At 37.5% G+C, this 25535-nt stretch overlaps 1 protein-coding gene across 3 annotated transcripts in view; it reads left to right on the forward strand.

The window, feature by feature from the left end:
- Positions 1–25535, forward strand: part of LOC126458000 (ATP-binding cassette sub-family C member 4-like) — a 310841-nt gene that overhangs the window by 238050 nt on the left and 47256 nt on the right. For all 3 annotated transcript variants that reach the window (XM_050094772.1, XM_050094773.1, XM_050094774.1), the window contains 4 exons: positions 1974–2053; positions 13086–13236; positions 16870–16976; positions 18289–18409. In XM_050094772.1, coding sequence (XP_049950729.1) covers positions 1974–2053; positions 13086–13236; positions 16870–16976; positions 18289–18409 — 459 coding nt within the window. The remainder of the gene's footprint in view (positions 1–1973; positions 2054–13085; positions 13237–16869; positions 16977–18288; positions 18410–25535) is intronic.

A 25535-nucleotide genomic window follows, 5' to 3' on the forward strand; every position in this document is an offset into this window, starting at 1 on the left:
GGATGATTGAACAGTGGAAAAATGTGTGGAGTGACAAATCATGGTACTAAATGTGGCGATACTATGGCAGGGTGAGGGTATGGTGAATGGGCAGTGAGGTTCATTTGCCAGCATATGTAGTGTGAACAGTAAAATTTGGAGGCAGTGGTGTTATGGCGTGGTCATGTTTTTCATGGAGGGGGCTTGCACACCTTGTTGTTTTGAGTGGCACTATCACAGCATAGGCATACTTTGATGTTTTAAGCACCTTCTTGCTTCCCACTGTTGAAGAGCAATTTGGGGATGACAATTGCATCTTTCAAGATGATGAAGCACCTGTTCATAATGCATGGCCTGTGGTGGAGTGGATACATGACAATAACATCCCTGTAATGGACTCCTATAGGATACCTTTGGGATGTTTTGGAATGCTGACTTCATGCCAGACCTCACCAAGCGACATTGATACCTCTCCGCAGTGCAGCACTTTGTGAAGAATGGGCCAAAATTGAAAAAATCGGTAAACTTGTTCGACAAGATCGCCGTTTAACAATCAGAGCAGTGTCTGAGTTAACAGGAGTTGACAAGGAAAGTGTTTAGCAGATTCTTCATGAAAGTTTCAACATGAACAAAGTGCGTTCAAAAATGGTGCCAAAGTGTCTCACAATTGAACAGAAGGAACGCCGAAGAATGATTTGTTCTGACATCCTGGAAAACATTGAAAGTGATCCCACCTTCTTACAAAATGTTATTACTTGCGATGAATCGTGGTTTTTTACTTACGATCCCGAAACTAAACGCCAATCGATGCATTGGAAAACTCCTGGTTCTCCACGACAAAAAAAAGCATGAATGTCAAAATCGAAATTCAAGGCAATGATGATTGTTTTTTTTTTTTTTTTTTTTTTTGACATCAAAGGGATTGTGCACATTGATTGGGTACCAGAGGGACAAACAGTGAATCAGCATTAGTACATTAGCGTCCTGGCTACCCTACGTGAGCGAGTATGGAGAAAACGGAACAATTTGTGGAGAAAAAAGTCATGGATCCTTCACCAAGACAATGCCCCAGCTCACAGTGCGTTGTCAGTGAAGATGTTTTTGGCAAAACACAACATTCCCATCTTAGATCATCCACCCTACTCACCTGATTTGGCCCCCTGTGACTTTTTTCTTTTCCCTAAAGTCAAGTCAGCTTTGAAAGGAACTAGATTTGAGACTGTTGAAGCAGTAAAAGAAAAAGCGACGGAAGTAATGTATGGACTTACCGAAAATGATCTGCAGCATTGCTATGAACAGTGGAAAATTCGTATGGAGCGGTGTAGAGACCAAGGAGGAGAGTACATTGAAGGAGATAAAATAAATAATTGTAAATAAATGTTTTTTCCAGCATCAGTCCGGTTTTTTTCTAGCCGCACCTCGTATGTCATTTTCAGCAAGGTGTCCGGATGCTTTTGATCACATAGTGTAAGCACTATTATATTCTACAACTTGTTTGAGTGCTCTTTCTCTCATGCCTGTTTACTGGCTTTCTTCTGCTACCCATCTGGATCTTTCTATACAATGACTAATTTTTTTAAGTTTTGAAATTTTTTGAATTCTTATCTGTTGCTTCTGCTTGTGGAACTGTTATCTCTGCCCCACCAACTAAAATAATAATTAATGCCAAATTGATAAAATTATATTAAAGTAGAAATGAGCCATCATCAGTTGTTAATAAGAAGTAATTGCTTGATCACATGCTTCAAGCGAGTAGGTAGCAGTTAAAGGTGGATACTGTCACACTGAAACAAAGATATGGTGCTAAATTACTATGAGCAATTTTTGGACTTGAACTTAGGTTTGTGATGGAGAAATTAACTGTATTGCTTGTTCTAGTAAAAATGTAAATGTTTTGAAAAAATTTTCTGTTGCCATAATTGAACATCAAAAATTTTCATTTCAGTATAAGTTATTCTTCACCTAACATTTCTTTTGTAAAATTTTTGTTTCAGGTCGTATATTAAATAGGTTTTCAAAAGACATGGGAGCAGTTGATGAAATTCTTCCAAAGGCTGTTATGGATGCAACTCAAGTTAGTATTTAGTTACAGTTTCTTTAATTAACTGCATTTCATGTACTATATTTTTTACATGTTACAATTAATCAAGCCACACTTCAGGAAACATCACACTACTTTCAGCATGAATGCCATTAGTTATCATATTCAGTTTTTGTTCTTTGTCATCATAACAGAAAACCCAATTTCCATCAAAATTAGCACAAAATTTTGGAAATATGTCAGTGCTGAGTGTCTGATCATACAATGTGTGCTACATAAAAATTGTTCATTTCAACAAAAAATAACATACAAAATCTGACTAGGACAAAGAATTGAATAATTAGGCCGGCCGGGATGGCCGAGCGGTCCTAGGCACTACTGTCTGGAACGGCGCGACTGCTATGGTCACAGGTTCGAATCCTGCCTCGAGCATGGGTGTGTGTGATGTCCTTAGGTTAGTTAGGTTTAAGTAGTTCTAGGTTCTGGAGGACTGATGACCTCAGAAGTTAAGTCCCACAGTGCTCAAAGCTATTTGAACAATTTTTTTAAATAATTAGCTGCCCGAAGCAGAAGAGGTTCAGTGTTGTGCTCCACAATTTACTCTGCTTTTATGAGATGTACTGATGCTACAGTGTTCATCTAGTGTAGAAGTTGTCATGAAATCAGCTAACTGCAAAATCCATGCATTTTGGTCATATATTATTTATTTTTGTATATGTAAGTTGACTACCAGTATTTTTTTTGTGTTTGAGTAAAATCAAACCCATCAGATAAATTTGTTTTAAAAAAGAAAGGTTCATGCAAAAAAATCTTGTCAGAAATGGATAACTTTAGAAATACAAATTTCTTGCAAAAATAAAAAAAACTGTTCTTGCGTACAACAGAACTATATACAACAGTTAATTCATGATTGTATAAAACAAAATTCTCAGCAAGGTTATTCACAAGCAAAGAAACTACAACCGGCTGTTTATAGTCAACACTGAGAATAAATCTAAAGTAATGTGGGAAATTATGAATGGGACAGTGGTAAGGAAAGCAAGGGTCACTCAATCACATACATTAAGTATGAGGGTAGCAATATCTCTGACCCTAAAGAAATATGTGAAATATTCAGTATATTCTTCACAAACACTGACAACAAACTTTCTTCTCACATTGTTGCTCCTGTGCCCTTTCTCAGTTCTGACTCAGAGCTATTCCCCAAAACACTGTTTCTTGATCCAACCACATGAGGTGAACTTTATGGTATTATAAAAGAGAACCAGACTCACATTCATGTTGTGTTTATGGCATATCTGATTACGAAGTTTTGTTTATTTTTGACACTGTCACATTTTATGACACAATCATAAGAGGTTTTGTCCCACAATAACCATCTTCTTTGGTATAATAGGAAAAACTAAAAAGTATACATTAAGATCTTGAAACAAGAAATATATTTTCATTAGGTCTACTGTGAGTTAAGTAAAGTGCTGTTAAAATGTATGTGGGTCATACCTATGGGTGGTGTTTGTATGTGGATCATACCTATTAGTAGCATTTGGTGAGAAAATGTTCATGCATTGTCAAACTAAACACAGCAGCAAAAAGTGGGAAATTATATATATAGAAGTAAGCATACTTTTCTTTCCCTACTTGTGGTAGATATGCATGTCTTCTATAAGACAATGTCTACTTATGACAACAATAAAGTATGACAAATTTACAATAATATGTAAATCAGTTAATCCCAATATATAAAACTAGATTACAGGCTGTTAAAGCAGTAAAACCATATTTAAAATAGATTAAGGCCTTTACAATAAATGGAAGAAAGCCTCAATCCTTATGGCTGATGGCACTGCACTTTGAACTGCTAGATGTTTATGCCATTGTCCGTAAGTTTAGAGGAGATGACATGGACCTGATGACAATGGCAGCTTCCTGCTGCAGCTTGCTGGTACTATATTAAAATCTCTGTCCTAATGAACTCAATAACATGGTCTCCAATACAAGTCCAGGCTGGCAATTTGCTTAAATACTAAAAAAAACTGTTAGTCAACAAGGACACAGCTGTGATTATACATTTTCATCCATCACATATTGTAGATTTATCAAGGACAGATGATGGCAGATTTGAACCTGTACATATAAACCCAGAAGTAATCACTAAATTCCACGGAGTGTAAGTAGATGAGACCTTACTGTGGGACATACATAAAAAAGTTAATAAATAGACTGAGCAGTTTGTACTATGCATTTATAATGTCCTGAGTAGAGAAAAGTTTATGACAATGAAACAGTAAAATGTGTCTACTTTGCACTAGTAAATTCAGTGTACACACGTCGCGTTCCATTTTGGGGTGCTCCACACAGAGAGATATTTATTATTCTGATGAGAATAATTAAGATAATGAGATAAGCGTCCCTCTCCTCCACCACTAAACACTTTTTTCATTCCAGTGCCTTTTATTTAAATCCACATAACAATGTGCTTTTTTTCATGAAAATTTACAATTTTTTTTTTAAAGTGAAGGCATTTATCTTTATCAGTTCCATCATTCCAATGAATTATTTGTAATTAGTCAAAGAATGTGTAAGCAACTGCATAAGGCATGTGGGAGTTGTATGCAATACCAGTACCAGAAAGATCGAAGTTAAATAGAGAAAGATTCAGAGACAAAGTAAAAATGTTATTTCAGAAGAAGTCCTTCCACACAGTAGATGAATTTATGAATTCCATCCTACATTAACAAAGTTAAATATTATCTTATGTGCTAAAGGCTTCGCTGTTGATGTTACTATTATTTTTATTATTATGAGCCTAAATTAACCAAGTTACATGTTTCCTGTATACAGGGTGTTACAAAAAGGTACGGCCAAACTTTCAGGAAACATTCCTCACACACAAATAAAGAAAAGATGTTATGTGGAGATGTGTCCGGAAACGCTTAATTTCCATGTTAGAGCTCATTTTAGTTTCGTCCACCTACGCTCAATGGAGCACGTTATCATTATTTCATATGAGATACTCTACCTGTGCTGCTAGAAAATGCCTTTACAAGTACGACACAACATGTGGTTCATGCACGATGGAGCTCCTGCACATTTCAGTTGAAGTGTTCATACACTTCTCAACAACAGATTCGATGACCGATGGATTGGTAGAGGCCGACCAATTCCATGGCCTCCACGCTCTCCTGACCTCAACCCTCTTGACTTTCATTTATGGGGGCATTTGAAAGCTCTTGTCAAGCTCGTGCTTGTATTGTGAACGGCTGTGATACAATACGTCATTCTCCAGAGCTGCATCAGCGCATCAGGGATTCCGTGCGATGGAGGGTGGATGCATGTATCCTCGCTAACGGAGGACATTTTGAACATTTCCTGTAACAAAGTGTTTGAAGTCACGCTGGTACGTTCTGTTGCTGTGTGTTTCCATTCCATGATTAATGTGATTTGAAGAGAAGTAATAAAATGAGCTCTAACATGGAAAGTAAGCGTTTCCGGACACATGTCCACATAACATATTTTCTTTCTTTGCGTGTGAGGAATGTTTCCTGAAAGTTTGGCCGTACCTTTTTGTAACACCCTGTATACCATACGTTTTTAGCTAATTTCTTTCTTTCTACAGACGTAACTGTTGATTTTTTATTAATATGAGTTAATTATAATGTTTATACAAATAATAACTGTGACTTGTCTCATATTCATTGTTTTGAATTATTATGAGCTAATTATGATATTTACATAAATTGTAATTGTGACTTGTCTTGTATCCATGTGTAACAACACACCGCAGAATTTATTGCATTGGTAAAAATCAAATTAAATGCAATTTTAAGAATTTTTAGTAAGTACAAGTATTGTACAGAACATATTTCATAATAACTTGGTAATTGTAATTTACGATTACTGCAGCACATAGTGTAACCAACATAGCATGTTACTTTTAGTTTTCCCCTACAATGCGAATGTATATTGTGTGTATTTGCCATAAATTAATGCTATTTTCGAATTTTTTAGTGACCATTACATCAAAAAAGTTTCAGAAAATCAGAAGGTCTGCCTTTCACACCAATTTTTCTGTTGTCTTAACAGAAATCTCGTATTGAATTATTAATTGTTTCAGTTCCTAAAGGGAATTAGCAAATACTTTTAGTTTAACAGATACAGAGATTAAAAGAGAATCAGCAAGATTAATTTAAACTTATCTTTTAATGTGCCATAAAACATTGCCCATCCTGCAGTTCAGGCCCACTATGACTGCTGTTCTCAAGCATACGATGAGTTAGTAGATGTTCATAAACAGCTATAAGTCACCCTGACTATTGTCGGGTGATTCAAATACACTGCGAATGAGTGTGTTGTGTGGGTTACTGAGGGTCCTGTATCACAGTACAATCCTCTCCTGATAGTACTCTGATACATGACTTATGGTAACCCTCACACAGAGTACTGTCCTCTCCTGGAGACTGACAGCAAGGGGAAATGACAGCCATAATTTTTCCCAAGCGCATGCAGCTCTACTGACTGTATGATTAAATCATGAAAATATTCTGGAGGTAAAACAATCCCCCATTTGGATCTCCAGGCAGGGACTACTCAGAAGGATGTCGTCATCAGGAGAAACAAAAGTAGCACTCTATAGATCAGAGTGTGGAATGTTAGACCCCTTAATTGGGCAGATAGATTAGAAAATTTGAAAATGGAAATGGACAGATTATGGTTAGATACTGTGGGAATTAGTGAAGTTCAGTGACAGGTGGAACAGGACTTCTGGTCAGGTGAATACCAGGTCATAAATACAAAATCAAATAGGGGTAATGCAGGAGTACATTTAATGATGAATAAGAAAATAGGCATGTGGGTAAGCTACTAAGAACAGCATAGTGAACACATTAATGTAGCAAGATAGCCACAAAGCCCTTGCCCACCACAATAGCACAAGTTTATTTATATGCAATAGCTCCGCAGATGATGAAGAGATTGAAGAAATGTGTGATGAGATAAAAGAAATTACCTTGATAGTTAAGGGAGATGAAAATGTAATAGTCGTAGGTGACTGGAATTCGATAGTAGGCAAAAGAAGAGGAGGAAAACTGGTAGGTGAGTATGGTCAGGGGAAAGGAATGAAAGAGGAAGCCACCTGGTATGGCTAACACCTTGTTTAAGAATCATGAAAGAAAATTGGTATATGTGGAAGAGATGTGGAGAGACTGGAAGATTTCAGGCTCATTATATAATGGTAAGACAGAGTATTTAAAAGGCAGATTTTAATTTGTTAGACTTTTCAGTAGCAGATGTGGACTCTGACTGCAATTTATTTGTTATGAAGTGTAAATTAAAAGTGAAGAAATTGCAAAAAGGTAAGAAATTAAGGAGATGTGATCTGGATAAGTTGAAAGAACCAGAGGTTGCAGGGAGTTTTGAAGGGAGCATTAGGCAATGACTGATCAGACCAGATAAAGAGAATACAGTAGAAGATGAATGGGTAGCTTTGAGAGATGAAACAGTGAAGGCAGCAGAGGGTCAAATAGGTAAAAGGACCAGGCCTAGTGGAAATCTATGAATAACACATGAGATATTGAATTTTACTGATGAAAGGAGAAAATTTAAAAATGCAGCAAATAAAGCAGGTGAAAAGCAATACAAATATATAAAAAATGAGACTGACAGGACACACAAGTTGGATTAAGTAGGATTGGCTAGAGGACAAATATAAAGATTTAAAAGCATACTTCACTGGCACAGGAACCATTCGCAGAAAAATTAAAGAGGCCTTTGGAGAAAAGAGAAGCAGCTGTATGAATATCAAGAGCTGAGATGCGAAACCAGTGCTAACCAAAGAAGGAGAGCTCAAAAGATGGAAGGAGTATATATAGGGTCTCTGCAAGGGAGATGAAGTTGAAAGCAATATTATACAAAAGGAAGAGGATGCAGATGAGGATGATATGGGAGATATGATACAGTGAGAAGAATTTGACAGAGCACTGACTTAACTGGAATACTCTCTTTCAAATTTTGAAGGTAGCAGGAGTAAAATAGAGGGAGCGAAAGGCCATTTACAACTTGTACAGAAACCAGATGGCAGTTATAAGAGCTGATTGGCATGAAAGGAAAGCAGTGGCTGAGAAAGGAGTGAGAGAGGGTTGTAGCCTGTCCCTTACGTTATTCAGTCTGCAGATTGAACAAAATTAAAGGAAACCAAGAAAAATTTGGAATAGGAATTAAAGAAACAAAAAATTTGAGGTCAGCCAATGATATTGTAATTCTATCAGAGGCAGCAAAGACTTGGAAGAGTAGTTAAACATAATGGAAAGTGTCTTGAAAGGAAGATATAAGATGGACATCTACAAAAGCACGCCAAGGATAATGGAATGTAGTAACATTAAATCAGGTGATGCTGAGGGAATTAGATTGGGAAATGAGACACTTAATGTAGTAGATAAGTTTTGCTATTTGGGCTGCAAAGTAACTGATGAGTGCTAAAGTAGAGAGGGTATAAAATGTAGACTGGCAAGGGCAAGAAAAGTGTTTATGAAGAAGAACAATTTGTCAGCTTCAAATATAGATTTAAGTCCTAAAAAGAGAGTATTACAGAGTGGCCCTCTGCCCAAACTGCGCACTTCTCTGGTCCAACCCACCACATTCAACGCAGCTGCCTGACAGCCTGTGCCTCTACCCACTGCAGCCCTGTGGCCTGACTCAAATGCTGTAATTTTCCAGAAGGTGTAGTGTAGGTGATTGCTCTAGATCTAATTCCTTGGACATCTCCTTGAAGAGTTGCAAAAAGCCTCTGTTTTAAAAGATACAAAATAAGTGATAATGTATAAGATTTACAGTAAAAAAATATCATAAATGCAGTGAGAAGAGAAACTAGTTCAATTCGAGCTATTTATCCCTTCTTTGAGAACTTTTTGCATAAAGTCGAATATTGGCTTTCTACTGCTTATAACAACATCAACCGTGTATTCCAGTGAGTATCATTGGACTGCTCTAGCGATCTGTCAAGAGCATTAAGAAGGACACTTTTCTTTTCATGATGACACTTCAATCCCTCATCCAGCCATCCTGATTTAGGTTTTCCATGATTTCCCTAAATCACTTCAGTCAAATGTCGGTATGTTTCCTCCAAAAGGGCATGGCCGATTTCCATCCTCAACCTTCCCTAATCCAAGCTGCTGCTCCGTCTCTAATGACCTCGTTGTTGATGGGACATTAAACACTAATCTCCACCTCCTCCTCCTCTTCCTCCTTTTCCTTTCATAAGTGATGAGTTCTTTTGCAAAGACCATGAACTTGTGAACAACTGACGCATATATACTTCGCATTAAAAGTATTTCGTAACACTTTATTTAGCATATGACAGGAACAATTCAGTCCTGAATAATTGTGCAATGCAGTGGCAATGTTGGCACCTTGACCACTTGTAAAATGCTTGTCTTTCAAAGCAGAGTCATGGATACCAAGAGACATATATCTTCTCAACAGTTCTCTTCGTATGTTATTGCCAGTTTTTGGTTCACCTGGAAACTGAATTCCCGGTGAACAGAATAGGAAACAGAGCGCGTCAGATAATGGTTTCTTCTTGCGCTGCATGACCACATGTCCGTAGTTGGTGAGCATTCACTTTTTATTATATGAGCTATTACCTATGGCATTATTATATGTCTTAGGCTTTTAGTACTTTTTACCATGTGCTGTGATATGTTTGTGGCATGAATAATAATAGCCTTTGCAGACTCTTATCTGTAAGTTCTTCCAGGGTCAGCCAATGTCTCAACAAGATCCAGAAACCTTCACTTCCTATAGTTCCTTGCAAACTTAGTCTCATGCACATCTATCCATTCATTTGTTGACAATTATCTCCTGAGTAGGTTTAGGAAGTCATTTCTCATACACATAAGATCGTTGTTTATTAAACAAGCAAGAATGGCTAGAAATGCGCAAAGTGCCAATTGACACTTTAGCGTGAGCATAAATTTCATTGCACAGTGAACAGTAAACAAAATTAACTTCTTTCCCATCACCATCCAAAATAGGCTTACATGTCATCCAAACTGTACTTTTAAGATTCCTCTAGGCTGTGCAGTTATATACTCACCACTGATTAGTTTTTCTTTCATTTCCCTTTTTCCTGACATGCTCTTCTTCCTCTGCAAATCACATTCAGTTTCCACACTCATTTTGTGCATTAGGAAAAAAATGGCGAAGTTGCAGCACTACACCCACTACATTTAAATATGACATATCTTCTGGAAGATGAAAACAAATTTTGGGAACCATTTTCGCTGTCACACTTACATGTTAAAGGCCTGAAGTGGATTTGCTACCCCAGTCAAATATTGCGTCAGGAAATCAGCTGTTACAGTTTCTGGTTTAGTCAGCACAAGTTTCTGATTGGGTCAGCACAATCAATATTTCTCTTCAATTACATATTAGAAGTAGGCAGATTCATGCTCAGTATAATATTTCTACTTCTACTTCACAGTGAAAAACGCCACTTCATCTATATTAGTCGAAATTTTTATAAAATGAGTGGTAACTTGACAGCCCATGCACTTTTCAAAAACAGTTGTGCTCTTTATTTGATAACCAAAATCGATTGTGAAAGTCAAAAACTGACAGCAAGAAGCATATTTCCTAAATTGATTTTGGAGTGTTTACATGAGCGATCAAAAGCAGCATTGGGAAATCAGTTTACGAAATCAGGTTTTTGGAGGCCATGTAAACATAGTGAGTAAGGACTGCTGTACTTGCCATTCATATACCTCACAACAGCGGTCAGTGCTGCCACCAGTCCATAGACTGCAGCAAGCCAGTGCTTGCACATGGCATGGACTAGTCCCTGAAGTGTTGCTGCATACTGTGGGCTGCGCCTCTGTGCATGACTCTGCAGAGCCTGTAGCACACCAGTGATTATGTACAGCACTGCTCCACTCGTGTGTTGACATCAAGGGCTCACTTCATCCTGAGACTCTTGTAGATCAGTGCTGCCACCACCCGAGGTCCGGGCTTCTGTGCACAGCACTGATTAGGAAGTCTTTTCTGAAGTTGTTTATCTTCAGTGTAGCCATGTATGGAAGTGAAATGTGGATGATAAATTTCTTATACAGAAGAGAGTAAAAGCTCTTGTAATGTGGTGCTGCAGAAGAATGCTGAAGATTGGTTAGATAGCTCATGTAACTAATGGGGAGGGACTGAGTAGAACTGATGATAAAAGAAATTGTGCCACAACGTGACAAAAAGAAGGGATCAGTCAATAGGACACATTCTGAGACATCTATGGATAACCAGTTTAGTACTGGAGGACAGTGTGAGGAGTAAAAGTCATAGAGGGTAAAAATCGTAGAGAGAGACCAAGAGATGAATACAATAATCAGATTCAGAAGGACATAGGATGCAGTAGTTATTTGGAGATGAAAAGGCTTGCACAAGATAGAGTATTTATCTTTTCAAAAAGTTTTGCACTGGACAGTTATTCAGTTTAATAAAAGTCCAGGCACAAAAGTTATTATTCCCAAAATTATAATAGTAATGAACCTGGAGATTACAAGCTGAGGACAACTGAACTGTTGTAAAACTACTGGACTTATCAATGGATCACTCATTATGAGTACGAATACATCTAGTGAAGTCACTAGGCCTGTAGCCTGTAATGGAAGGATACAACTGGCAGTGTCACATCACATGACAACACACATGCTGCAGATTTAAGGGCTGTCATGGACCACAACAGGCTTGCTTGACAATCATAAGATGTTTACAGCAAGCTCTCATGTGGGTCTGTAGATGATGATCCTGCAGTACATTGTTTCCTCCTGGACTGTAATTTGGACTTTGGTGTTATCTAAAAACAATGTTTAGCTATTGCATGGATTTGTCTGTTTCCCCAATGCAACACTATCCTTGTTCACTATGTAACTGAGCATTGCATTTTTAATGAACTGAATGGGTGCACCAAAAATGTGGTTGGTAACTGAGTGTTTCCTCATCGAATTTACAAACAGTGGCCTCCAGCACTGATGTGTGAGTTATTAAGCAAATATTCACAGTACTGTATTGAGCATAAGGTATTCACCACCAAAAGCCTTTTGTTTTGTGTATTTCCAGACGAGTCAGGAAGTATTCTTTTCTGCGATTTGATTTTAAATAAGTAAGTGGTGCTGAATAAAATATGTGTTGAAGAATTTGACTTCTAAGTGAAGGAATATTCTGAATGGTTAGTTAAATAAACCTAGTGCCTAGAAGAAGGTAATGTAGTTTTAAATACAGGCAAAAGTATCAAAAGAAGTGTACACACTTTGTCTTTATAGAAGCACATATCAATACAAGATTTTGACTAGTTTTCTTTGTGCAGCAATCATTTGCAGCAAACAAAATTTACAAAACAAAGATAAGATTCTCTTTTAATAATGAAAAAAGTTATAAGATAGCTGACAATATAATGTTTTCAGCCTCATAGTACAGACCACAAAGATAAAATTAGCTCAATCATGCACAGGCAAATGAAATCATTCTTCCCGTTCTCTACCTTTGAACACAATGGAAAGACTGCTCCATGTGTAATACAATAATGTGTATCTTCTATAATTCACATTACAGTGGTTTGTATGGTACAGAAATAAACATTAGTTTATTTGCAGGTCACCATTTCCAGTAACAAATATCTTACCAGTTAAATTTTTAACACTGTCAAGTAATATGTTAAAAACTGAAAATAATGCATACATGCCAATTTTTTTTTACTTTTTTGTTCCAGTAGTACTATAATAAGGATTACCCTAAGTGTGAATGATAATCCATCCAGTTAACCTACACAAAAGTGTTATTATGACAAAGACAATTTAGTAAGATATTTTGATTGTTCTTAATATTTTTGTGAAGCTTCATAAGAGAGAGACTGATAATTGAGAGCTCCTCTGATCATCCACCCATTCTTTACATGTACCTGAAATAACTTTTCTAATTATTTGACTACTTGTGCTGTTGTATGATTGTCTCTTTGCCCAATTTTACTGTTTGTAATTATGTCACATGATATTCACTTCTCTGACCACATTTCTTATCTAAATTCTAGATCATTATGAGTGTGCTTGGATCACTGGTCATAGCAGTGGCTGTCAACTGGGTGTATCTTATCCCTATTATTGTTATGGGCTTTATCCTTTGGTTTGTGAGAAAAATTTACCTGAGGTCTTCGATGAACATTAAGCGACTGGAAGGAATGAGTAAGTAAGATAAACTATGTAATGATTTTCATATTAGAGGCAACAATTTTTCAGAGCTGGAATTCATATTTAATTTATGATCATCATTGTAATCTTGGAGCAATAACTGCATTCTTAATCTTAATATGTTGGGAAACAACTGGGTCACAGCAGTAATGAGGAAGTTCTGAAAATTTTGCATCTGATTTTAAATACATTTCTCTCACTAGTTCCCATACACAATGAGTTCACCATACTACAACATTAATAGAAACTAATTCCAGGGATATAATGAAAAACATGAGTTCCAAACAAAGACCAGTAACTAAAACTAAGAGCCTTGTTGAGACTTAAGTAATTATCTTTTACAGTTTCGCTCTTCTTAAATTTCCTGCTATGAGAATTAGTCCTCCCCCTCCCCCCCCCCCCCTCCCCCCATGAACCATGGACCTTGCCATTGGTGGGGAGGCTTGCATACCTCAGCGATACAGATAGCCATACTGTAGGTGCAACCACAACGGAGGGGTATCTGTTGAGAGGCCAGACAAACGTGTGGTTCCTGAAGAGGGGCAGCAGCCTTTTCAGTAGTTTAAGGGGCAACAATCTGGATGAGTGACTGATCTGGCCTTGTAACATTCACCAAAATGGCCTTGCTGTGTTGGTACTGTGGATGGCTAGAAGCAAGGAGAAACTACAGCCGTAATTTTTCACGAGGGTATGCAGCTTTACTGTATGGTTAAATGATGATGGTGTCTTCTTGGACAAAATACTCCGGAGGTAAAATAGTCCCCCATTTGGATCTCAGGCAAGGACTACTCAGGAGAATGTTTTTATCAGGAGAAAGAAAACGTGTTCTACATATTGAAGCCCTTCGCCATGAGCCATGGACCTTGCCGCTGGTGGGGAGGCTTGCGCACCTCAGCGATACAGATGGCCATACCGTAGGTGCAACCACAACGGAGGGGTATCTGTTGAGAGGCCAGACAAACATGTGGTTCCTGAAGAGGGGCAGCAGCCTTTTCAGTAGTTGCAGGGGCAACAGTCTGGATGATTGACTGACCTGGCCTTGCAACATTAACCAAAACAGCCTTGCTGTGCTGGTACTGCGAACGGCTGAAAGCAAGGGGAAACTATGGGCGTAATTTTTCCTGAGGGCATGCAGCTTTACTGCATGGATAAATGATGATGGCGTCCTCTTGGGTAAAATATTTCGGAGATAAAATAGTCCCCCATTTGGATCTCCGGGCGGGGACTATTCAAGAGGACGTCGTTATCAGGAAAAAGAAAACTGGCGTTCTACGGATCGGAGCGTGGAATGTCAGATCCCTTAACCGGGCAGGTAGATTAGAAAATTTAAAAAGGGAAATGGATAGGTTAAAGTTAGATATAGTGGGAATTAGTGAAGTTCGGTGGCAGGAGGAACAAGACTTTTGGTGAGGTGAATACAGGGTTATAAACACAAAATCAAATAGGGGTAATGCAGGAGTAGGTTTAATAATGAATAAAAAATAGGAGTGCGGGTAAGCTACTACAAACAGCATAGTGAATGCATTATCATGGCCAAGATAGACATGAAGCCCACGCCTCCTACAATAGTACAAGTTTATATGCCAACTAGCTCTGCAGATGATGAAGAAATTGAAGAAACGTATGATGACAAAAAAGAAATTATTAAGGTCGTGAATGGAGACAAAAATTTAATAGTCATGGGTGACTGGAATTTGATAGTAGGAAAAGGAAGTGAAGGAAAAGTAGTAGGTGAATATGGAATGAAAGAGGAAGCCACCTGGTAGAATTTTGCACAGAGCATAACTTGACTGGCTGCTGTGTATAGAGGTGGGGAACAAGTGTCAGCATTTATTTTTAATGGATGTCAATCAGGAACAGCTGATCTATGTCTCCAATGAGTGGTGTCTGCAGTCTGTTGGACCCATGATGCTGCTGTACCATACCAGCTGGATGGCAAGGTCAGTCATAGCATTTTCCCAGTAAGAGGTCCCCAAATGTGACAGGGTGCACACCTGCAGCTGTCCCCCACCATCACCAGCTGTCTGCAGAGTAAAGCACCAGCAAGGCTTGCACCTGCAGTTTGTGCTCTGGAGCCATAAAATTGGAACCAGCACCCTTCTTTCATCTCTTATCTTTGGATTGTGCTTGCCCTCACCATTACAGGCAGCCCAGCCACTATGCCAGTATCCGTACTCTTCCACCACTCCAGAGGCATCAGCTGCACTGATGTTGCCTATTGTGGGGTAGTTCCACTACTGGGGAATCTCACACCCTCTCTGGTTTTGTTTCGGAAGTTGTGGCACAAACATTACCAGTTTCAGTCCTACGTGGCCTTTTCATGGGGGGAGGAACCAGCAGTAGGCATGAATATGGGAACAGATGAACTGGCATGGGTTTCTGAGCAAAATAAAGTGGAAAACTGTTACGGATAGTGTGCACAAAATATTATATGGGCAGAACCAGTGATCCAGGTGTTTACCTGTTGGTGGCAGTAGGCCAGGCTGATTTCAACTATCTCAGATCTGACATTCTCCTCGCACCATGCTCTGTTGTGTTGTGTTTTGTTGTTCAATTACTCCCACTGGTTGTGTTTTGTGTTTCTCTTCATGCTCTTCTCTACACAGTGTTTGGACTCACTGCTCCCCTGTAGATGGACTTGCCAATCAAGATTCTATTCCCTATTCCAGTGTTCAAATTCCTAGCTTGCAGTCGAGCAACCATCAGATAGTATAGATACATCTGTACCAACTGTGACATTTTCATGGCACTGTCAAACCCTGTGCAGATACAGAAAACAAAATTAAAGTATATTGTACCAAGAAATGTTATCCATCCTCCACTTCATTTTAAAAAGTAACAGTAATGCACAACATACGTGTGGATAAAGGCTTAAGAAAATTTTACTGGGAGCATTATTAAAAGTAGTTACACAAAATCAGATTCAGTTTCCAGATTGTAGCTGCGACACAAATGAGGTGATACTGGAAACACTGACCACCTAACTTAATGGACACAGTTTAATGATGTAAGGAAGTTTATGGATTGAAAATAATGGTCAAATGCAGATGCAATAGATTTCCTCAGACAGACATTTCAAGCAGCACCCACAAATATCTGTCAAAATCTTATGGTCAATTTTTGTTTGCTGAATTACCATCCTCCAGAACCTGGCCAACTCTAAACTTGATACTGAATTTACTCTAGTTTCAAAACATTATATGGATGGATTTCTTTTCCACTTTTGAGATTTGAAGTTCATCAAGTTAATCTGTAGGAGTTACATGGTCTTCTAACATTAAGGAAAAGTCTTCTGCTAAAATTTTATTAATTTTACACAATACGGCACTTTCACTACCCAAGTAATCCAAATCAGTTTCAATATGAATGGCATCATTATTTTCACTGTTTTCCTTGGTTCATTTAAAAGCTTTAGATAGTTTTAGTTGATTTTCACCTTCACTTCACTTGAAAGTATTTCCAGTACTCTAAAAATTATGGTAATACATAACTTTACCAACTGAAAACACACTGTAGAATGTCAGGATTACACAATGTTTCAAATATTTCTTTTTAGTTTTGAGTCTTTAATTTCAGTTCCCTCACAACTAAAAATAATACCTGATCAGATCTATAAATTTGTTTCAGCTAAAAGTCCTGTATTCACCCACCTTCTTGCAACTTTACAAGGACTGACTACTATAAGAGCCTTTGGTGCTGAGAGTGTATTGAGAGAAGAATTTGACAAACATCAGGTAATACAAAAAATTACAAAGCTGCACTTTGTGGTTCATATTACTAATTTTTCAGGTTATATATTGTGATTATTTGACACAGGTCATGTAAACACATGCATATGTCAGTTACACCTCATATTAATATTTCAATTCACTGTTATCTGTCCTATAGATCAAATCACTTGTGCAGCTGATCCGGACAAGTCAGTGAACATTCATATTTGTGCATCAAATTAAAGTAAAAGTTTATATTAAGAGTAGAGTCATGACTGTCAAAGTTAGTGACAAGAGCAAAGCTTCAGGTTGCAACAACATGAAATTATAATAGAAAACGTAAAAATCTTTTGACTTACATGTTATCTTTGCTAAAAAAACGTGTCATCTGAAAAGATTACAGATTCATGGTTGGAAACAGGGCTTTTGGCATATGTATTGAAAAATACCTAAGGTTCAAAAGATTACAGCGCCGGCCAAAGTGGCACAGCAGTTCTAGGCGCTTCAGTTTGGAACCGCGCGATCGCTACGGTCGCAGGTTCGAATCCTGTCTTGGGCATGAATGTGTGTGATGTCCCTAGGTTAGTTAGGTTTAAGTAGTTCTAAGTTTTAGGGGACTGATGACCTCAGATGTTAAATCCCGTAGTGCTGAGCCATTTGAACCATTTTTAAAAAGAATACAAATTTGGTTGAAGAAATTTGGAGCTGAAATACTCATTTTGATGAAAGAGGGGTGATTTGGCTTACCTGATACCTGTTGGGAGGTGGGAAGATTTGCTTCTTGTGTCACTGGTGTGGCAATTTATAATTCTTGTGGCATGCTGCACTGTGAAGCAAGTGGATTCAGTTGCATAAACGCATAGTAATAGCTGAATTTTGAACAATTTGGACAGTAATTTTGTCATGCTTTGCTTTCTTCTTGGATGACATTACTCTCATTTTTATACTGCCAGACTAAGTAGTTCAAGATTTTAAAATTGAATGAGGTATGGCACAATTGACAAGCTTCAAAGAATCTATAGTGGTTTCATCTGTGATGGCCTCCAATAAGACACTGATTTTTCAGATCATTTTTAGTAATGTTTCTGTATGTAGTATTCAGTAAAGTTTATTAATAATGAACAATTCAACAACTGGAAAGGTATCCCTGCTTTTATATGTTTCTATTGTTAGTTCTAGGAATTTTCCCTCCTGAAGATATGTAATGTCCAACCCTTAAATCATCTTAAAATTATGTGATAATTTTATTAAATTATTCTGTCTCTATAGGAGAATGAAGAGTTTTCATTCTTCAGATAAACAGTGAAGTTACTTTCTTATTATGTACATGTTTCAGGATTTACACACTTCAGCATGGCATATGTATTTAACGACATCACAGACATTTGGGTTCACCTTAGATGTTATGTCTACAGTTTACATGGCATTCATTGCATTCAGTTTCTTATTTCTAGAAGGTATGTGCAAATTATTGTTTTCTAAATCTGTAAAATGCTTTGAATATAGCATATACTTGCTTCATAGTTATGAACAAAAAATTAAATTTACTCATCATGTGGAAAGCACATCAGTCAACTGTACTACGTATATACCCTACTCTTAACACTACACTTACGACACAAAACACATACTTCACAAAGGTAAGGTGTTAATGTGGAGAGGGAAAAACTTTTCAGTTAGGTGGATTAATAGATGTCATGGGGTCTCCCAACAAATAATTTTGTATGGCTTACATTTACCAGTTGAGATGATGTAGTGGTAAGGTATCAGGCTTGCATTCTGTAGGAGTGGTGCTTAAAGTCCCAACTGATCACCTAGATCCCACATTTCCTCAGTTTCTCTAAACCACTTAAGGCAACCAGTGTAAATTGAAAAGGCCACAGTCAAATTTCTGCTTCACCCTTATCCAACTCAAGCTAGCACTTCATCTTTAACAACCTTGTTGCTGATATATCATTAAGCCCTAATCTTCAACTTTTCCTAGCATCTACATACTTATACTGTGTGTGAACAGAACTGTGTCATCAGCACTTCTACTGGTACATCAGAAGTGTGCAATGAGTACAGCATAGGTATGAACACTGACCCCCCTGGCACTCAAGCACATATTGACTGTTCCATAATGGAAGGATATTTATGGATAGGTAGGAGTGGAGCAGGTAACTGTGTGACATCATTACTGATGGCCAAGAACTTTGTATGTGAGGCCAGTGTGCCACACAAAAACAAATGCCTCTGACAGAACCAGGCATCATCTTAAGGTGCTCACAATGCTGCTGCTTCATCAACTGCAGCAGTAGATGAGATGTAGAGAGCCTCCTCCAGAAGCCAAACTGCTCGTCTGGTACTATGCATTATGCAATGACATGTTTGAGCAATCACTTCATGTAGATCCTCTTGAAAACTTTCAAACAGGAAGGAAGCAGTCTGATCAGCCAATAATCCTGTGACAGCCATGGATATTTACCACTCTCCAGCATAGCTACAACTTTCATGTTTCTACAGAGAGGGGCAGTTGACAGACTGCTCATCACAGCAAAATGGCAGTCAAGATGTGATGTGAACTTAGTAGCAGTTGCTTCAGCAGTACGTTGTAGAGTCCGTTGCTGCCTCCATCTTTCTTTACATTTAAGTGCTGAACATCTCCTCCCCTGTGACTGGCTCAATCTTGTCCTCTTCCCTGGGCTGCCAGTAGCCTATCTACCCCAGGCAGATGTGCTTGTTGTTGACTGGGTCTTCACAGGCATAAAATGGCTGCAAATTTATCTGCCAAGGCATTGGTATCTGGCTCACAGATGACATCTGGTACATTTTCAGCAGTGGGTTTAGCTACCTATGAAGAAGGAATTGTGTGGCCACAGTGCTGTCATCCTTGATACTGAATGTGGCAATATTGCCCACCCAATCTTGGATTCAAGCCTCATCTGTGGCTACCTTGACATCTTGTTACAGCTGATTTTAAAGTCATTTTATCAATGGATGATTAGTGAGTTTCCATTTGCAGAAGTGCCAGTTTTACATCTTAATGACCGCCTAAGTGCGGCTTTTGCAGGCTCCTGTACATGGCTGTATCTGCCACTCACAGCACCTGTCACATAAGGGGGGTCAGCACCTTGTTGACCACACTGCCTGGATCCATTGTGCCCTCACACTTGTCTAATATCTGGGTTTGGGAATGTTTCCAGTTGATTCCTTGGAGATGGCAACATCTGTTGGGCTGTGAGATTATTTTGATGTCCATGTTAAGTATCACTGGGATGTGGTCCAATGACAAGCCACAGCATTTCAATGTGAAGGTGAATTGGCTGACTCCCAAGAATAAAAGCATTTAGGATGTATGTCTGGCCTCGACAGAAGTAGATAGTGTGGTTGTTCAGCCCCAGGACAATTGCACCTGCGTCAAAATGACACTGGTGCCAGCTGTTGATGTCGGTAATGTATTTTTGGATTCTATCACCATTTTCATACAGTCATGAGATACAAAACACTTACGAATATCATTTATTTTGTCCTTCTATTTGGTTTGCTTTTATAGCTCATAGTGTACAGAATTCTATGTACACCACATTGGTGGCCCACTGCTCACTTACAACTCATTGCAGACTGAAAAATTGTAAGAGAGAACTTCATTCACTGCCGGCAACACTGCTGCATTGATAATTGAGTTTCATTGCCACGCATTATAGAGACATTCATGCTTAAATGTGATGGGTGCATATTTACAGAAGTGACTACTGAATTCATCACAAGAAGGCTGTTTTACTACAATTACTCAATGAGCACCTACCAGTGTTGGATCACATAGGTTGGCAGCAGTTCCAATGATGACAACTTCTCACTTCTACCAACAAGTAATGACCACCAGCCACACACTTCAAATGAACATCCCTTCAGCAAATGAAAATAAATATAATACAATATGCTGCTTTAAATTAGCACCTGACAATTGTTAACCATTACTTGAATTTCGAAAGCACCGGCACAGATCACACATGCTTGAATATTAAGCTTGTGAAGATAAGTAATTAATTCTATAATAACTGTCAATTAAGTTAATGTTACACCATAACTAAGTTAATTAGAGTCTGTTTTATATCATCTATTGAAGGTTTCACTTGTTTCAAAGCACTTCTCGGAAAAAAAAAAAAAAAAAAAAAAAAAAAAAAAAAAAAAAAAAAAAAGAAAAAAAAAAAAAACCTAAGGGCCAGTTTCTGCATACTTTAGACGTAGGTTTACATACAAACTAAAGACATTTCTTTAAGTATTAAGTGAAGAATTTAGATTATTTTCATTACATATATATTTAGTAGTGTCATATCTACTTGCGGAATTAAAGGTTTTAAGTTGTATCTTTTATTTCCTTTCAAAACGTGTAAGGTATGTATCGTGCATACACGATCTTAGGCCTGATTTTTTGGGTATACAAGCTTTGATTTTTAATGTTAATTTAACTGCATTACGTTACTATATTAATAGTATAAACATATATTAGTGTTCCACATAACTTTAGTGACTCTTGTGATCTGTAGTTAATAGAATATTACTCTCACTGCCTAGATAAAGTTTGTAAAAATATTGTAAACCACCATGAGCGAGAAGTGTTTGAGCTGCCGTAGGAAAGTCAGTTTTGAGGTTCTGTGCAGCAGTTGTGGCAAATGGTTACATTAGGGTGAATATAGTGGCATGCAAATCATGGGAGTGAATGGTCCTCTTCCATGGTACTGCAGATTATGTTCGAGGGATAGGAAGGGAAGATTAGAGTCCTTCAGGCTGAACTGAATATTTCTAGGGAGGAACTGATGGGGTTAAGGGGGGAGAATGATGAAGACAGGTGGGAAGTGGTAGCAAGGAACAGAAAGAGAACAGAAAGAGAACAATATCTGACAGTTACATCATTGGCACAAATAATAGATTTGCCATGCTACCTCAGTCAACTAAGGAAGAGTTCAAGTAGATGTAAGTGTACTCAGCTCTCAACAGACTTTCACTAGGAAACCAACTGTTGCAAAAAGAGTAGAAAGTAGGAGGAAAGTTCTGTCGTTAGGTAGTAGCCATGGAAGAGGTGTGGGCCAGATGTTGCAGGAAAAATTAGCTGACAGTTACTGGGTCACAAGTATTTTCAAGCCCAGTGCATGTCTTATCCAAGTGATAGAGGTTGTAGGACCATTGTGCAAGGATTTTACAGGATCATGTTATGGTAGTGGGCGGAGCAGGAAACAATACGGTATTGACAGGGATCAGCTCTACAATATTGACTGTGACCTGGTAAAAATAGCATCCACAACAAACCATACAAATTTTGGCTTGGTTCCTGCTTTCATGCGGTATACCGGCCCCAACTGAACAGCTCTGTCAGCAATATGGAGGTAGATGAGCTGCTTCGGGCGCGTACTTTGTCAGGCATAGGTTTGGTTCCTGTTGATGGTATTGGTAGGTGCGACTTCACAAGACATGACCTGCATCTCAATAGAAAAGGGAAGGGTAAACTGGACAGGATGACAGCAAAATCTCTAAGGAGGGGGGCACTGAAACTCACGGGAGTACTTTTTTAGGCTAAGATCAGTGTCCAATCATTCAACATTGATTGAAATTAAGCTTAATGAGAAGTTCAGTTAGGCAGGTACTAGAGATGTTAAAATATCACAAGATTCTCATAACAGTAAAGTGACAAATAATGTTAGTATGTCACAAGATTCACATAAAAGCACAGTAAAAATTATGACAGTATATTGCATCAGAATATCAGGGGATTAAAAAATACAGTAAATGAGCTTCTTGTTTGGTTAGAAAATTTAGAAACTGAGGGTGGAACAGATGTACTATGCCTGTTTGAACATCATATAGTCACAGGTATGGAAATGGTAAATGTAGATGAATATAAGCTTTCAGCACTATGGAGAGAGGAAGAGATGCCATATATATTAAAATCTGTTATAGTGTGAAAAACTTGGAAACTAAAAAAGATTTGCATAGAGCAACATACAGAAGCATGAGCATGTGAGCTTAAACTAAATAATGGCACTATTATAATTGTAGCCATGTGTAGATCCCCATTGGGAAATTTTCAAATATTTTTGAAAAACTTGGCTTCGTTGTTGTGCTATCTGTCATACAGAAGAAAGCAAATTATTGTTTGTGGGGATTTCAATGTAGATTTTTTTGAGAGAGTCTGGTAGAAAGCTTGACATTGAAGTATTACTTGGTTCTTTCATTTGATGTCAGTTATTGATTTTCCTACTTGGTTGGTACAGGAAGATAGATAATGTTTTCGTAGACCAAGATAATCAAATAGAAACTTTGCCTGTTAAGAATGGTCTATCTGATCATGATGCACAGCTAGTTACACTATATGACATAGTAATGCAAAACAGTCCTCCAAAGTAGTGTGTTCAGTTAATGATTTAAAAATTCAAGATTTTAGGGAAAGTTTACAACAGTCAGACTGGGATGAGGTGTACAAGGAACATGATGCTAATAATTTCACCTATTTCATGATACCTTTGTGAGTATATTTGGAAACAGTTTCCCCAAGAAAACACTGAAATATAATTGTAAGAAACCATGTAAAAAGTCATGGCTTACTAAAGTGATAAAAATATCTTGTAAATGGAAATGTACCTTATAGCTAGGAGGAGTAATGATCTCAAAACAGAGAAACATTAAAAAAAACTACTGCACTGTAGTAAGAAAAGTTATTACAAAGTCCAGAAGTATGTACATTATGTTTGAGATTAGCACATCTGATAATAAAATTAAAATAATTTGGAATATTGTTAAAAGGGAAACAAGGCAAGAGCACAGGAATACTGTATTTCCATTAAAGTCAATGAAATGTACGTTAACAAGAAGTCTGAAGTAGAAAACATTTTTAATAATCATATTTTAAGTTTTATAGAGAAAATAGGATCAAGCTATTCATTAGAAAATGCACGGCAGTATATGGAAGAGGTAATAATTGTGCAATTTGGTAAAATTGAAATGCAACCCACCTCTCCTGCTGAAATTAGGAAAATAATAAATTCATTCAAAAGTAAAAGCTCACATGGAATTGATGGCATTTCCAGCAGAGTACTAAACGTGTGTTCCCAACAAATAAGTAGGATTCTCAGCTACATAAGTAGTAGCTCACTGAAACAGGGCATTTTTCCAGATGGACTGAAATACACTATTGTTAAACCACCGCATAAAAAAGGGGGTAGGTCTGATGCTAACAATTACCACCCAATCTCACTTCTGATAGCTTTATCCAAAATTCTTGAAAAATTAATGTATTCAAACGGAGCATCGCATATTTGTAAAAATAAAGTACTAAGAAAATGTCAATTTGGTTTTCAGTAAGGCATTTTAACAGAAAATGCTATTATGCTTTCATTGATCAAATATAAAATGGGCTGAATAACCAAACTTCACCCATTGGGGTATTCTGTGATCTCTCAAAGGCTTTTGATTGTGTGAATCATGAAATTCTTCTGGATAAGCCGAAGTATTGTGGTATGAGTGGGACAGTGTACAAATGGTTTAATTCATACTTAACTGGAAGAATGCAGAAAGTTGAAATTAACAGTACACATAGTCTGCAAAAATCAGCAGAGTCCTCTAACTGGGGAGGTATCAAGAATGGTATCCCACAGGGGCCAGTCTTGGGTCCCATATTGTTCTTAATTTACATTAACGACTTGCCACTCTATATTTATGAACATGCAAAGCCAGTTCTTTTTGCTGATTATACAAGTATAGTAATCACACCCAACAAGCAAGAATCAGCTGAGGAAATTTAAATAATGTCTTTCAGAAAATTATTAAATGGTTCTCTGAAAATGGACTCTCACTACATTTTGAGAAAACACTGTTTATACAATTCTGTACAACAAATGGCATATCACCATTTATAAATATAAACTATGAAAAGAAGTCTGTTACTAAGGCAGAATACTTAAAATTTGTGGGTGTGTGCATTGATGAGAATCTGAATTGGAAGAAACACATCTATGATAGGCTGAAATGATTACGATCAGCGACTTATGCTATTAGGATTATTGCAAATTTTGATGATAAATATATCAGTAAATTAGCCTATATGGCTATTTTCATTCACTGCTTTCATATGGAATCATATTTTGGGGCACTTCATCATTAAGAGATAAAGTATTCATTGCACAAAAACGTGTAATCAGAATAATATCTGGAGCCCACCCAAGATCACCTTGCACACATTCACAGTACCTTCGCAATACATATATTCACTTATGAGATTTGTCATTAATAACTCATCCCAATTCAGAAATAACAGCGAAGTGCATAGCTACAACAATAGAAGAAAGGATGATCTTTACTATTCTGGATTAAATCTCACTTTCGCACAGAAAGGGGTGAATTTTGCTTCTACAAAAATCTTTGGTCATTTGCTAAATAGTATTAAAAGTCTGACAGATAGCCAACCAACATTTAAAAGCAAATTTAAAGAATTCCTGAATGAAAACTTCTTCTAGATGAATTCTTAGATATGAAGTGGTAACTCTAAAAAATAAATAAATACGTAAATAAATAAATAAAAATAAAAAATTAATTATTAATTTTGTGTAA

The sequence above is a fragment of the Schistocerca serialis genome, chromosome 2 (genome assembly GCF_023864345.2).
Source record: "Schistocerca serialis cubense isolate TAMUIC-IGC-003099 chromosome 2, iqSchSeri2.2, whole genome shotgun sequence".
NCBI classification, from domain to species: domain Eukaryota; kingdom Metazoa; phylum Arthropoda; class Insecta; order Orthoptera; family Acrididae; genus Schistocerca; species Schistocerca serialis.